Genomic DNA, 16,192 nt, shown 5'->3' with positions numbered 1-16,192 from the left:
TCCTCCTCCTCCTCCTCCTCCTCCTCCTTCTTCTTCTTCTTCTTCCTCTTTCTCTTCCTCCTCCTCCTCTTCTTCCTCTTTCTCTTCCTCCTCCTCCTCTTCTTCCTCTTCCCTTTCTCCCTCCTGGGATGAGACCCCACAGAAATGTCCCTTCCACACTAACATTTTCATTGATGTTTACATTGTTCTAGCCTTATTTTTGCAGCCATTTCACTTTTTCACGTCCGATGGTATTCTAGATCTCCTATGGTGTTCTCCATAGATGCAGGAGCTGTGATGTGCATGGATCTGCTGGGTCTGAACCCCTCATGATCCATTGAGCTCTGCATTGTGCCCCGTTGTGGTTTTCTGGGATGGTCTCCATTTGTTATAACGAGAGGTTTTGATGAAGGGAGGTAGCTACACACATCCAGGAAAGGTAGTTTCCCACATGTAGGTTTATTTTCATTTTAGTTTTGTGTACATATGTATCTATGTGTGGGTTTGTGCATGAGTGCAGTACCCACGGATGGTAGAATGGGGCATTCGGTCCCCTAAAACTGAGTTATGGACAGTTGTAAGCTGCCAATGTGGGTGCTGGGAACCGAATCCTAAGTCATTTTGTAAAACTAGTTAGGTGCTCTTAACCTCTGAGCCCCTATTCACTTTTAACTTATCTCATTCAGAATGGATAAATGAACCTACCAGTTGGTGCAGGGCCTTAGGAGTCCTGGTTGAAGGATCTTGATAGGGACATTTTTAGCCACAGGGATGACTTAATTTAAACAAACAAACAAACAACAACAACAACAACAACAACAAAACAAGTAGATGATGTGCTATTTGCTGTGAATTTACTTAGCCCAGGTTGCAGTGTGGCCTATATGCTCACTAAGTGTCAGTTGACTGAAATCCTTCATAGCATCCATGATCTAGATAAATATAACGCTATTATGCTAAGTAAAGATGCTTCCTTTTAAGTCATCATGCTTTTTATTTCTCATTTAGCTATTAATTCATGCAACCAGTGTTGGGTTTCTATCAGGCATTGTGGAGTATAGGACTAAGAAAGCTGTCACCTGTGCCATTAGGAACCCCAGAAGAGCTAGGGAGAGAGTTGATTATAACAGAGTGGACATGCATGAGGTCCCAACTACATCTAGGGTGAGAGTCCAGTCCAGCTGTGGGCCACCAGCAGATAATGCATCCTGGAGAGGTTCTAGAAGAATCCTGAAGAGTGTGTGGAGATTGGCCTGGGAGTGGTGGGATATGGTGTCTAGTATAGGATAAAGTTCAGCTCAGGTCACAAGGTAAGAGATTGTTCAGTCTGTGTGGAAAACTACAAAGTGTTTCCTACTGGTATAGTTTATATCTGGGAGTGAGAGGGAGCACATATGAAGTTAGGCGGTGAATTAGAGGCAGGCTATGGAAGGGTTTGTATCCTTGGTCAAGGAGCAAGGGATTAATTAAGAGCATAGTCATCCAGTGTGTCAAGTTAGCACCCGAGAGAGGATAGGCATTGGAGGATTGTTGAGGTTGGTTCCCAGTATCTAGGTTTGGTGACACTCAACTACCCATAACTCCAGCTCTAGGAAATCCAAAATCCTCTACATGTGCTCATACCAATAACAGACACATGCATATTCAATTGGGAAACAACACAGGGGGATTGCTCCATAGGTCTCCCAAAGATGGTCAGACAGTGATGAGATTGGGAGGTTGAATTGTAATCAAACCTTAGTCCAATCTGCAGGCTTTCGTGAGTGGTGGATTGCTGGACAAGGAAGGGAACAGTACAAGGTGACCATTCCTCAGGGCTTTAGCATGGCATCTGTGTGGAGATTTTAATTCAGTTAGTCTTATGTAACGTGGGTCATGAGAGTGTGGAAAGTTCTAGGTGATGTAGGAAGAGCTGCATGGGATCATTAGATAGCTCCCCAGCCCGTGAAGATCTGTTGTTTTCTGTGTGAGTACTTGCCCACACATCTGTATATATATCACGTGCATGCCTGGTGCTGGAGGAGGCCAGAAGGGGATGCTGGATTCTTTGGAGCTAGAGTTACAGATGTTTGTGAGCTACCATGTGAGAGCTACGGACTGAAGGCAGATCTCTGTAAGAGCAGTAAGTGTACTTGGCCTGAGAGTACATTAGTACGGACCCAAGTGTGTCAAGCTGTGTGTGTGAGGTCAGGAGCCATGTAGTTCCTGGTATGCACCTCAGGTCGTCTGCAAGTGATTTCCCCAATGAACCATCTTGGCTGCATGTGATCCGTTATCAGTACAAATCTCAGAAAGCCATCCTGTTTAACCACATGCTCTACAAATACAGCAAAGGGCAGTAACTAAGATACCGTGGAGCACCTAGGATTGGATATAAATAGCGCTCGCTTCTCCTTCCCCGTGCTTTGATGGCTGGAATTCTTAATCTATTAATGCATTTGGTGGCAAGCTTTTGGGTTTTGCTACTTTTTTTTGTAAGTTAAGATGAAGAAATAAAGATCAAGTCATTTTAAGAGGCATATATAATTGAGGTTGACTTCGTTGGAAGTAGATGAATTTTCTGCGGAGATAATCTTTAAAAAATGACATATAAGGAAAAGATACGATTTAACAAAGTGCCTCTTTATAAAACATAATAGCGAAAAGTGCCTGGTGCAGGACTATTTTTTTTTCCTCAGTCATGTACATAAATTAAGAGACTTGGTTTTGTCTAAGGCCATGTCTACACCAACTCATGCTGAAATCTGGGAACTAGGTACATGGCTTTGCACTTATATTGCCCCAAGCTCTGAAGGACTTTGCAAATTCTAGGGGCACTGTAGATGAAGCAAGGTAAGGCGTTTACTTAACATCTAATTTGGAGGGGCAATGGAAAGATTTCTAATGCTTGCCCCATTACCCAGGTAAAAAGGCAAAGGTGGGCTGTCAGAGTAAGGGGTTGGGGGGCCCAAGCAAAACCGTGCCCTCTGGACATCACAGGGCTGATATACTCAGAAACACCTGCAGTTCTTTTTGCTCACACTGAATCTGTAGTCACTTGCGTCAACGTCCTATCATGAAATGGGAAGTGGTTCATAAGCCTTCAACCCTAACTCAGAAGCTGTGGACAGTCAATGAATTCTGAGGGAGAGTCAGTCAGTTTTCTTATGGACATGGCTCCTGATAGGTCCACCATGCCCCAGTGTGTGTTTATGGATAGCACAAACTGGAATTCATGAGTTATTAAAATTAAGAAGAAAAAAGGAAAAGAAATGAAAAAAAGACAGTTGGGAGTAGGGAGGTCAGGATAGATCTGGGAGTAAGTAGTTAAGGGGAAGAAGGGCATGAAGATAATCAATTCAGTGGGTTGGAGAGATAGGCTGTTCTAGAAGACCGTGGTTCAATTCTCAGCACCCTCATGGTAGCTCACAACCAACTGCCTGGCTGGCCTCCAGTGTTATCAGGCATGCACTTAGTACAAAGACTTGCATACAGGCAAAACATCAATACTCATAAAATAAATGAATAAAATAAAAATTAAAATACATGATATGAAATTCTCCAAGAATCAATAATAAAAAAAGCCACCTCACTTGGTGACACATGCTTACAGTCTCAATGCTGGAAAGGCATAGGCAGGTGGATCCCTGGTGCACACTGGCCAGCCAGCATCGTCTAATGGGCGAGCTGCAGGCCAACAACATGCTTTGCTTAAAAGATAATGACATTCATAAGACACCCAGGGATGATGCTGGAGGTTGCACACACACACACACAAGCTATAAGAATGAATGTCTTAACTTTAATAATTTAAAGGCCTTAAGATTGTATCAACCCCAGAGATGCATGAGTTTTTTTTTTTTTTCCACATTCATCCATTCTTTTCAAAGGTGGGAGCACAGAAACAATGAGATTCCCTTCCTTCTCGAAAACTGTCCTTTTTTGTACCCCAGATGTATGTTTTGTCCTTGGGCAACGACAGGACACAGTTTGACATAGTTCAGCCCTGAGGAGAATAGCTTCTTTGTGAGTTCTTGTCAGGCCCCCTCCAGGGGAGCACACAGTGATGTGTCCATTCCTGTGATTAGCACCGGCTCGCCACCCACACTCAGGGCTTCTCTTTGTAAAGGGATCTTGTGAAATTGTGGATTCCCGTAGGCCTTCTGATAGTTTATGGTACAGACCCCATAGTAAGGACAACCATACTATGTCTGAGACAGAAATCTAGGCTCCACTGTTATTTTGGTGAAATGAAGGATTCAGGGGAAGGGGAGGGGGTGTGGCACAACTTTCCAAGCTTTCCAGAGTTTATCCCTAAACCCTGGTGAATTCTAGAACGAAACCTTTCTGCTTCGGGTTGTTCCTTCTTGGCTTAGCCTTTTAGTTTATAACTGAGGGTGTGTGTGTGTGTGTGTGTGTGTGTGTGTGTGTGTGTGTGTGTGTGTTGTATGTGTGTGTGTGTTTTGTGTGTGTGTGTGTGTGTCCAGTTGGTCTCTTTCAATACTGGAAGCCGAGGCTGGAGTCGGACACTTGCCAGAGAAGCACTCTACACTTGATCTATTCCTCTAGCCCCCTTCTACTGTCTGAAATGTTGAAATGACTTGAGAATTAGGAGCCTGCAGATGGCAAGTAAGAGCTGAGCTTACCTAAATGATCTCTGTAATAACCCTTTGCCGTGGAGTAACCTCAGCAGTTTGTGCACTTAGCTTTTTACTGTGTTCCTCTGTGAAAATTGTGACTTCTCACTAAGAGCCAGAGCGCTTGGGTCCAGCCAGGCCCTGGGCAGGTGACTGTGTGCTCTTTGCAGGAATGATGCTAAGTACATAAGTCCTTTCAACACGTGGTCCTTGCCATCAGCTAATGGTGATGGCGTTGTTACTCTTACAGATGTGATTAAATCTACAAAGGGGGGCTGGAAAGATGGCAGAGTGGCAGAGCAGTGAATCTTGCATGCAGTTCTTCTCAAGGACTTGTGTTCTGGTTACATTACATTACACACACACACACACACACACACACACACACACACACACACACACTAAAAGTCATAGAAAAAAAGTTTAAACCTAAAACCATAGCCATATTATGGTGGTGTATGTGCACCTTTAATCCCAGCACATGGGAGGCAGAAGCACACAGATCTCTGAGATCGAGGCTGCCCTGGTCAACAAGTGAGTTCCAGGAGAGCCAGGGCTACACGGAAGAACCCTGTCTTTGAAACAAGCAACCAACCAGAGAGGAACTCGTGAAGGGACCCTGCCCAGCACAGACTTGCCGCGGGACGCAGGGCACCTTCATTCCTGCCGTGTGATCCTCAGGGTCAGAGGCCCAACAGAAACACAGTTCATAGTTTGTTTGAGGCATAGTTTGCTTAGGGGAGTGGCTGAGGCCTGGGAAACGCGGCAGCTCCTGGTACCCGGCGCGATTGAGTGAGTGGCGGGAGGATGGATCGGCCTGTCTTGGTGTGGGCCTTTCCCCAGCAGCCTCCTGTTGTGACTTCACCTTACTCTTCCGTGTTTCAGGTGAGATGAGCGAGAGCCGAGCAAAGAGAGTTAGAATAAAGGAAGTGGACGGCTGGACCCTGAGGATGCTGGTCGATTATGTTTACACGGCCGAGATTCAGGTCACAGAGGAGAACGTACAGGTAAGGGCCCACACTTGGGGCCACTTGGTTCTTTCTGATCCCACCCTGCATTCCCACACAGCATGCAGTTTGTGCCAAAGTAACAAGATTCATTGTCGACATTTTATTTCTGAGAGACACTTGGGATGGTTGCGTCTTTTTAATGGTGTTTCTGAAATTCAGTGCCTTTTATATCTTTGCAGATCTGAGACACATCCTTTCTCTGAGTAATGCGTCTTCTTTGGTGACAACACTGTCATTCTCTGTAATTCCTGCTTCATGCAGCCCACAGTTTTTCTTTAGTCCTTTGAAGGATAAAGCCTACAAAGGATGTTTTTGACTACCAACATTCTTTAATTCTTTATTATTTGGGTATCCTCTTTAAATAAGTCTGGACTTCAGTCAAAACTTGATGTAGCATCTTATTTTCTGTAGAGAACAAATGTTTTATAGACTCTTGTTAAATAAACGTTTAAATGTTTTAAGTGGCATAGAAGGATGTTGCAGGCAAACAAAAAAAGGAAAGTTTCTTCTTAAACCAGCCTCTGCTTGGCTGACTGAGAATGGTCCCTCCCCATAGGCTCATATAGATGAATGCCTGCTCTCAGGTGGGTGGAACAGTTTGAAAAGATTAGAAGGGTTAGGAGGTGTGGCCTTGTTGGAGGAAGTGCATCATTGGGGTTTCAAAAATCCCAAGCCAGGCCCAGTGGCATTCTCTTAGCCTGAGGATCAGGATGTAGGTCTCAGCTACGTCTCCAGCACTGTGTCTGCCTTCATGTCATCCCCATCATGACGATAGATAGTGGACTAAACCGCTGAACCTGTGCACAAGCACCAGTTAAATGCTTTCTTCTGTAACAGTTGGCATGCTCATGATGTCTCTTCACAGCAACGGAAGAGAGACTAGCGCAGGCCCTTCTCTGTGATCTCCTCCCCCATCCATCTCTTCCTTCCTGAGAAGGATAGCTGCTCTTCTTTGATTGAGACAGGTCCTTTCAGCCCATTACCCATTCATTGATTCAAGTAAGTGAGCGCAGGACAGGCGTGCACAGAGTTGAGATTTTGAGTAATTTTTTTTTCTGTATTTGTTCGGAAACTTTGCTTTTTTTTTCCTCACTGAACAGAATGGCTTGTTCTTTTGTATGGTGTCTCATATGGTACTGGGTATGCATAATACTCCATTTTCTGGATTGCTGCAGTGAATGGGCAGCTTAATCTTTGTGTGCAAGAGTTGTACAGGCTGGACTCCTGAAGGTGGAATCGGTTGAGCAAAGAATCCATGCATCTTTTAATTCTGGGTGGCGATGCCCTGTCAACATTTAAATGATGGTATTTATTTATAGTCCTTTCAGAAGGGGTACTGTGTTTTAAGGGCAACAAAAAGAACTTAGAGCCTTTTCATAAAAGATTTAATTTATCATCAGTGTTAGTGTGAGTCTGTGCCACGAGTGTATGTTCAAGTGCTTGTGGTCCCTGGAGCTGGACTTCCAGGTGCTCGTGAGGTACTCAGCACGGGTGTCAAGAACCAAACTTTGGTTTCCCAGAAGAATAAGCAAGCACTCTTAACTGCTGAGCCGTCTCCTAAGCCCCTAGAACCAAACTCTTAAGAAACAGCTTCTGAATTCTACTTGTACAAATAAGATATGAGTTTCGGGGCTGGTGAGATGGCTCAGCAGGTAAGAGCACCGACTGCTCTCCTGAGGTCCTGAGTTCAAATCCCAGCAACCACATGGTGGCTCACAACCATCCGTAATGAGATCTGGCACCCTCTTCTGGAGTGTCTGAAGACAGCTACAGTGTACTTACGTATAATAAATAAATAAATTTTTAAAAAAAGATATGAGTTTCATGTTTTACACCTCTGAGAAGCTGAAATGTGCTTCCTCATGTTCGAGTGGAGACTGAAGAGCTGCTGTTATAGCATGTCATATGCTATCTGCTTACTGTGAAATGTCAGCTGGAGGATGCTAAGCCTCCTGGGGGCCCTTTTAACTCTCCTTTTAACTTTGCTGGAACTTTTAATTTATGAGGTAGAATGTTAGGAAAATCCACCAACAGTTTTAGAGTTGTGACTAAAGGTATTTGGATCATATGTTTAATGAACATTATCTGTCTATCATATGTCTATCATCTATCTATCATCTATCGGTCTGTATGTATGTATCTATCTATCATATGTCTATCTTCTATCTATCAATCATCTATCAGTCTGTGTATGTTTGTATGTATGTATGTATGTATGTATGTATGTATGTATGTATCTATCTATCTATCTATCTATCTGCGTGTGGGGAGCATATATGTCATAGTAAACATATAGATATCAGAGGCCAACCTTGAGCATCATTTCTTGCCTTCCACTTTGTTCAACATTATCTAAGGTTAGCTGGTCAGCAAATTTCTAGGGAGTCTCCTGTCTCTGCTGTAGGGACTCAGAGATTACAAAAGCATACGACTATACCTGGCTTTACGTGGGTTCTGGAGATTTGGACCCAAGTCTTTATGTTTACATAGCCACCACCTGACGCGCTAAGCCACCCTCCAAAGCTCACATGAGTCCTCATTTTAGTGTGAAGTACTGTGTTATGTCAGGAAATGAAAGAAGATTGCGATATGCCTTCTCAAAGCTCACATGAGTCCTCATTTTAGTGTGAAGTACTGTGTTATGTCAGGAAATGAAAGAAGATTGCGATATGCCTTCTCCTTTTAGACTCTTCTATATACTTAAGCTGTTGTTGGACTCTGGAGGTGGTGTTTTCAGTAAGAAAGTACCTGTGTTGTTGTTGTCATTGGGCTTTTTCTTTATTGGTGTGCATGATGTCATTGTACTCTATGCCTAGTAAATAGATAACAAATTTCTCTTGACACATAATGGCCACGTGGAGGGAAACTGCTAAAGATGTACAGGCCTGAGAGTCTAAACATGAGTCTAGTCCTTCCTGTCGTTTGTAGCAGTTCTTACAGTGGGAATATTGCCTGCCAGGAGTGAGGACACCTCTAAGGGTCCCTTTTAATAAATGTCATATTCCAGTCTTAATCCATTAGTCGCGGACTTTGAGGAGAGCCACTTGTCATGGTGGCTTGCCTTTCGAGTGCATTGCTCAGGTGCTACAGTACACTTAGGAGTTACACTGGGAGGCCTGGTTCCACTCCAGAAGGCTTTTCTTTAGCAGGGAAGGGTATCTCTTTATCGTAGGGGTACGCTGGCTTATAAAATCCCTAGAGCCCACTGAAAGGCTGTGTTTTGGAAGGACATTTGGAAATAAAACTCAGAAAAGCAAGCCTCCTTTTTGTAACCAGGAGTTTTCAGTGAACTCTGGAATAGGCTTTACAGATGAACATGTGCCACACTTCTCTTTACTGTGTTTTGATTGTGTCTGTCTGTCCAGTCCAGTGTGTTCTGAGGAGAGGGGCAGTGCAGTGGGGGTGTCTGGTGGCCTCAGGATGGTTACAGTGAAGGAGGAAGTGCTGCTTGGTGAGGCCGATGTGAGCACTGTGTTGTTCTAGTGAGAAGCCCAGCGTCTCTGGGCTGTGTGAAGTTTCACTGAAGACTCGCGGTGCGTTAGGACACCGGGCCTCCTGTGTTCCAGTCAGCTCCGGACAGAACGGGACTTCTTAACCCCGTTTCTCCTGACTCCTAGCTTGAGTCCCCTTTCCCACCGTCTCCTTTCTGCACACACGTAAGGCACTACGATAGCTATTTGAGGTGAAGGATGTTAACTGAGTCAGACTGAGGGAATGAGTAATTTGAAGATTCGACTCCTAAGAAGGAAGAGCCTCTTCTGTATTATATAAGCAATAGGGCTATTTCAAGTTTCCTTGATTTTGATTTTTTCCTCACTTGGTATTGCTGTGGGTTTTTTGTTTATTGGTTTTTGTTAGATATTTTAAAACTTCAGTTTGTCTGTTTTGTCTCATATATTTCAAAGTTGGCAAATAATTTGAGCTAAATGAACTTCCAGTTATTTGGATTTTTAAGGAGAAATAAAAGGGAAATACTTTTTCATCTTGCTTTAGTTTCTGCCTGCCTTCTAACTAGCTGAAATGTGCTATCACATGTCTGGTTTTGGAGATTCATTCTTTAGTGCACTTCATATTACAAATGCAGGGAATAGAGAAAACAAACCTGCGACCTGTTAGACGGCTCTTAAACATCTGCGCGTCACAGACATCTCGGAGCCCCCACACTTCTAAGGGCAGGTGCGGAAGAACATTCGGGAACTTGTGTATTCTTTCAGAAGGTCCCTGGAGGCTCTGCTCCCTCCTCGTTGCCTTAAGAACTCTCGGCAAGCCAAGCATCATGGCGATAGCTATGGCTACAGAGGATACATGGCCACGGTACTAGTGCAGCCGTTCTCAACCTTCCTACTGCTGGGGCCCTTTGATACAGTTCCTGATGTTGTGCGGGACCCCCAGCCTTAAGATGATTTTGTTACCACTTCATAACTGTAATTTTGTTACTGTTATGAATTGTAAATATCTGATATGCAAGATATCTGATAATGCAACTCACAGGTTGAGACCTGTTCCACGAGGGAGGCTAAATGACAGTGATCTGAGAAGAGATGAGAAGGAAAACCTTGCTCAGAGCGACTTCGTCAGCTTGAAGCAGACTTCCGCGAGTCTGATGCTCCTTGAAGTTTACTGTCAGCGGAGTTAAAACACAGTACAACCTGGGAAGCGGATTCCAGGCAGCGGTCATTCCTGTCCCAGGTGTACAAAGAAGCTTAAGGTGTGACATCAATCAGAAACTCCTGTACAAAGTTCATGTGACCACGCAGGTGGGCTCTCTAGCTAAAAGGCGTAGACGCTGATGTGGTCTTTGACTAGGATATCATAGAGGCCAGCAGACCATAAACTACATGTGAGTTTAACTGGGAGCTAAAGTAAAGATAATGATCTAAGAAGTGTTGGGGTTCAGCAGTCACCCACAAACCACAGAAACACCAATCTCAGTCAGACAGGGATGGTTTAGTGAATGCGCACACTAAGACTAACGATCAGGGCCAAAGCTCAGAATTTGGGGGCTGAGGTTATGGTGAGGTTATGGCCCCAAACACTTCTCAGGGCTAGCTTATAAGGGAAAAAAAAAAAGAACTCGTGCAGGTGCAGGAAGTGCTGCTGGGTGTCTGACTCAACCTATTTTGGCTAGCTAGACAAAACAGCTCTAACTGACCTTTATTCTGATTGGTCCTTGGTGGAGCTTTTGAATGTTGAATTTCTTAAGCTTAACAAACCTCAACATAGAATATAAGAGGGTGTATAGTCAGCACGACCCTGCTCTGAGCCAAGTCACTTTTCTGTGTCAGTGTCTGGCAGGCATATTACAGTAACAATATGAACTAGCTGGTAGGCATAGAACGAAATGGCTACAGCTGTGCTAGGGTGCAAGGCTCAACAGGGAGGACGCATCTAGGCTAAGCATTATAGGGAATTTTGGCCTGCCTCCATAGATATCAAAAAGGTCACCAGGTCCTAATCAATATCCACTCCCACCTTCTGGGTGGGAAACCTGGTACTTAATCTCCTCTACTGAGGAGAGCCACGCCCACCTCCCCAAGTCCCCACCCTGATGTTTACCATTGCTGGTTGGTTTCACGAGTGATCTGTTAGCATGACTTTTGTGCTTCCAACGGGGAGGGTCATAGTAAGGCCCTATCTAAAAAATTAAAAAAAAAAAAAAAGTATATGATTGTGTATATGTGATTATTAGTGCAGAAATTTTAATCAGATATATCTTCAAAAATGTATATGCTTACCTCATTTGATGGATTTAAGATATTTTTATAAAGATATTTTTATAAATTGAAAAAAAATATTGACTGGGGATATATAATCCCATTGTAGAACTCTTGCCTAGAATGTGCAAGACCCTGGATTAGATCTGGGAGTCACCAAAGGGAGAAGGACCTATCGTTATAACAGAAAAGAAGATTTCTCATATTCCAGAGTTACCAGACAAACCTATCGTTATAACAGAAAAGAAGATTTCTCATATTCCAGAGTTACCAGACACAGGTATGCACATTTTTGGGAGACTAAGACATTTCAAGGTCTTTCACCATTTCTTCCTTTGTTTAATTTGTAATTTTGTTCCATACATTTTGACTTTTCAGCTTCAGGGTATGTTTGGCTTGCTAAAAGTAGGTGTTTTTCACCTAATGTAAGTGTGAAAATCAAAAATAAAAAAGAAGTGTGAAAAACAAAGGATGATAATAAATAGTGCTGGTATAAACAAGTGCTCATTCACACACTGATGCTGTGAGCATTCAGCTACAGTCTCCATTTGTATTGGAATGCTCTCACTGGGGGTGGGGGTGGGGATTTAAAGAGCTGCCTGATAGCTTCAAATGGATGAACCTTAAGCAATTCATGAAACTTACATGTTGCACCAGCAGGAATTGTCTGGGATGAGAATATCTGATTTCTTCAAGAAATGGAGCAGAAATGAAAATGAGCATTTTTCATGAGAGCTTTAAAATCAGTTCTTGGTAATAAACACATTAATGTTCAGTGGGATCGCAATGCCGTAGAAAGGTCACCATGAAGTGCCTATTTCAGTGGTATAGACTAGATTGTATTTGAAGTACTACATATTTGTTTTACAAGGGGTCAGAAGCGGGGAGGGAAGGGGGGGGAAACAGAAGGACTCATGTCCTACCAGGTCTGTTGGCAGTTGAAACACTGAGGGAATGGAGAAATAGTTTAACACCGTTGTCTGGTTCTCTGCACCATCGAGGTGGCTCACAGCTTATGGCTGTCTGTCTACAACTCTAGTTCCAGGGCGTCTGATAGGCACCAGGTAGGCCTGTGGTGCACACATACACATGCCAGCAAGCACGCAAAGTGAAAATAAATCTTTAAAAATATTTTTAAAATATTTTAAGTAAGTTGCTTAAATCAATAAAAGGCCATTAAAGTCAAGACATCATTAAAACACATGTTGATCAGATATTTTATTTTAAGGAAAGTGTGTAGATAAAAGATTGAATATCAGTCTTTTTTTTTTTTTTAAACAAAATAAAACAAAACAAAAACAACAACAACAAAAAAAACCTAAATGTGATCACCAGATTGGAGACCTCCATGTTTTGCTGCATAGCCACAGCAGAAACAGCATTAACTGTAATTTTCCAGCTTAAATATTTTCTTTACTCTTGAGAATTCCTCTCATGTACACAATGAAAATGATCATATCTGTTCTCACCCCCTGCCTCTAAGTCCGCTCCTATCCCCTCAGTGCAGCCTCCTCCTGACTTCAGTCTCTTGTAGTCAGTGTAAGAACTGGAGTGTTTACAAGCTCAGCGCAGTCATGAGTTACTCAGTTCCTGTGCTTGGGCATCTGATTCGATTATTTTCTTCATCCTCACATGTCGAGCCAGTCACTCTGAGTCAGTCAAGATGGTTTTTGTAGAAACTGTGTTTTTTACGTTAACATATCTCTTGATTATATGTATACATTTAAATTATGTTACTTCAGTTGTTGTAAACAGGGGAGCAAACCCAACAGGTATGAGCTGGCAAAGTGCAGCTTAGCTGGAGGAACAGAAGTGTTTAACCATGTACCGGGTACGCTTTATTGAGGGCCTGGAAAGTCTTGGTTAGTCGGTGAATAGATCTTGACCTTTGGTAAGGGTGCTTTTGTTCTGTAAGTTTCTTATATGCATAGACATTGAAATAGAATTCTCATTAGGTGGATGTTTGTTTTAATAATGAACTGTTATTTTTTGAGACAGAATCATATTATGTAGCCTTTGCTGTCCTTAAAACTCATAGAGATCCACCTGAGTCTTCCCTTCTGAGAGCTAGAAAGGAAAGACATGCTTCTCCAAACCCAGCCATTAAAAATGGACATTTAAGACACCTCTGTTAAAGGCCGGAGAGGTGGCTCAGAGGTTAGGAGCACTGACTGTTCCTTCAGAGGACTGGGTTCTGTTCCTGACACCCACGTGGCAGCTAAAACCATCTGTAACTCCAGTCCTGGGGGATCTGACACTTTCTTCTGGCCTCCACGGGCACTGCCCACACATGGTGCACAGGCATATGTGCACACAAAACACCCGTACACATATGTTACTTTTTTTAATCCTAAACATTTTAAACGGGAACAAAACCCCCAGTCATTTTAGCAGACATTGGTGGATATGCTAAGCACACTGGAGCTACGAAAAGTGAGCACAGAACTGACGTAGCAGTGCTTCATTCCCTTCATGGGATTTAACTGTCCTGTGGCCAGCTTCCTTAACTTTCTGGGCCTGATTTTTGGGGGGATAGTGCTATTCTTCTCACTGTAAGAGCTTGTGAGACTTGTTGGATGACCTGTTTATGCAGATAGGAGACTAGTAAAAATCTGGTAAGATGAGCCGAGACAGAAGTGACTAGGGGAGGAGTTGGAGCGCTGACTCAGGGGACTTGTGTTTACACTTCCGACAACATGTAGTCTAAAGCTAAAATAAGGAGGAACTGGCAAATTCAATCTTGAACGACATATTGCAGGTGGCATGGTATTATGAGTCTTGTGGTAATGATGATAATAGTGTTAGGAATCTTGTGATAATGATGATGGTAGAAAAAGTGGTGTGGTGATGGTGGTGGTGATGTGTGGATGGTGGAAGTGGTGGTGATGGTTGTGGTGTGGTGGTGATGGTGGTGGTGATGGTGGTGGTGATGGTGATGATGGTGGTGATGGTGGTGGTGATGGTGGTGGTGGTGGTGATGATGGTGGTGGTGGTGGATGATGATTGAAATGGCAGTGGGGACGATTTTGGTGGTGGAGGAGGTGTTATTGATGATGATGATGATGATGATGATGATGGTGATGGAGGTAATACTGATAATGGTGTTGCTAGAGGAGGTGATGTTTGTGATGGTGATGGAGTGATATTGCTAATAGTGTTGGTGGTGATAGGGAAGGTGATATTGATCATGGTGTTAGTAGAGGAGGTGGTATTGATGATGATGGTGATACTGGAGATTGTGTTGGTAGTGATAGAAAAGACTATGATGATGGTAATGATGATGATAGTGATAATGGTGCTGCTGGTGGGGCCCTTAGTTGTAATGGTAGAAATGGAAGTGGTAGTTGAGGAGGTGAACATGGCGGTAGTAACGGTGGAGGCGGTGGTGACGGTAGAAATGGTGGTGGATGTGGAAATGGGGATCTGGTGACATGATTATACCCCTCAGGCAGATGGTAGTTTCTGCTCCTTGATGGGGTACTGTTGTGTGAATATGGCTTTAGTCTTATAGTGTCTATATTCTAGTTTATCTATAAAGAAGTTTGGTTAAGGGTTAGGTGATTTCCATGAAAAGTCAAGTATGTTCTGAATGTGAAGTGCCTATGCCTATAGGGGCATGGAGATCAAGCCCAAGATCTGGGATGTAGCATGTGAGGCTTTGGCATAGTAAGCATAGTGTCTTAGGGAAGCACGCTCATGCGTAGACAGCTGGGTTCATGACAGACCGGACTGTACACATTGGACTTTAGTTAACTTGGCAATCTTGGGGAGAATGGGTTGCTGGCTAAATAGGACTTCAGTTCCCTGGAAGACATGAGGGTTTTAGGATTTGAATGTGGCCAGGCAGGTTATCTGTTGGGTTAGGGTTGGTAACTAACACTGTCCCCTGCACATGGCTTGCACCTTGCCTTTCTGAAGTTTGAGCTGTTGACCTTGCACATTGGTTTTTCCACTGCCACTATTGATTTGATGAATCCCAGTTTTCAGTTGATCACTAATTAAATATTTTTGGAGTATTTGTTCTGTGCTGAGCAGTTTTCTTTCCACGGACAACTCAGTGTCAGACAGGGAGACAAGGGCTAGAAAGACTTTATGTTGTAGAGGAGGGGAGGGGGCAAGGCAAACAATAAGCTCTCAGATGAAGCAGGTAGTTTTTACATTACTACAGAGCTCTGAGGAAGGCTCGCTTGAACCAGAAGCAGAGTCAAGAGAAGTAAGGAGTTACGCCGAGGTGAGAGTAGAGACTATCTCCAGCAGAAGGAACGTCAAGTACAGTGATGCATGCTGGGAGGGAGTTTGTAGGTTTGAGGCTCAAGAAGTAAAAGGTGATTAACTTTTTGTTTGTTTTGTTTGCTTGTTTATTTTGTGTTTTTTGGGGGGGGGGGCAGTCTTTCTACATAGCTGTTGGCTGTCTCAGAACTCACTGTATAAACCAGGCTGGCTTCTACCTCTGAGTGTTGGGATTAAAGGTGCATGCCACCATGCCCAACATAAGGAGATTATTGCTTGAGGAGAATATATTATAGAAAGAGTGGAGAAAGATGATACTGGAAAGGAAAACTGATCCAGGTGAAGTGATTATGCCTTAGTGAGGAGGGAGGACTTGCTTCATTTGTAGAATGTTAGACATTACTGCCTTCTTTCAGTTGTTACATGGAAGATAGATTGTAGATGTCTACGTAAAAGTTGGGAGGTGATTTATTTTTATTTTCTAAAATGTATTTATTTTTACTTATGTATTTAAGCATTTGTTTTTTTTTTTTTTTTTTTTTTTTTTTTTTTTTTTTTTTTAAGGTTTTTTTTCAAATTCTAAAGGATATTTCCTGAGAATTTTATGTTTTGTTGGAATATAATTCTAAACTAATTTGTACCA

The 16,192-nt window shown here is 43.0% G+C and overlaps 1 protein-coding gene across 1 annotated transcript in view; it reads left to right on the top strand.

The window, feature by feature from the left end:
• Klhl2 (kelch like family member 2) overlaps positions 1 to 16,192 on the top strand; it is a 107,980-nt gene that overhangs the window by 32,597 nt on the left and 59,191 nt on the right. Inside the window, exon 4 of the mRNA XM_021219112.1 lies at positions 5,481 to 5,602. Within this exon, the coding sequence (XP_021074771.1) occupies positions 5,481 to 5,602 (122 nt within the window). The remainder of the gene's footprint in view (positions 1 to 5,480; positions 5,603 to 16,192) is intronic.

Source organism: Mus pahari, chromosome 19, assembly GCF_900095145.1.
Source record: "Mus pahari chromosome 19, PAHARI_EIJ_v1.1, whole genome shotgun sequence".
In the NCBI taxonomy this organism is placed as follows: Eukaryota; Metazoa; Chordata; class Mammalia; order Rodentia; family Muridae; genus Mus; species Mus pahari.
This window is presented reverse-complemented; position numbering and strand designations above follow the sequence as displayed.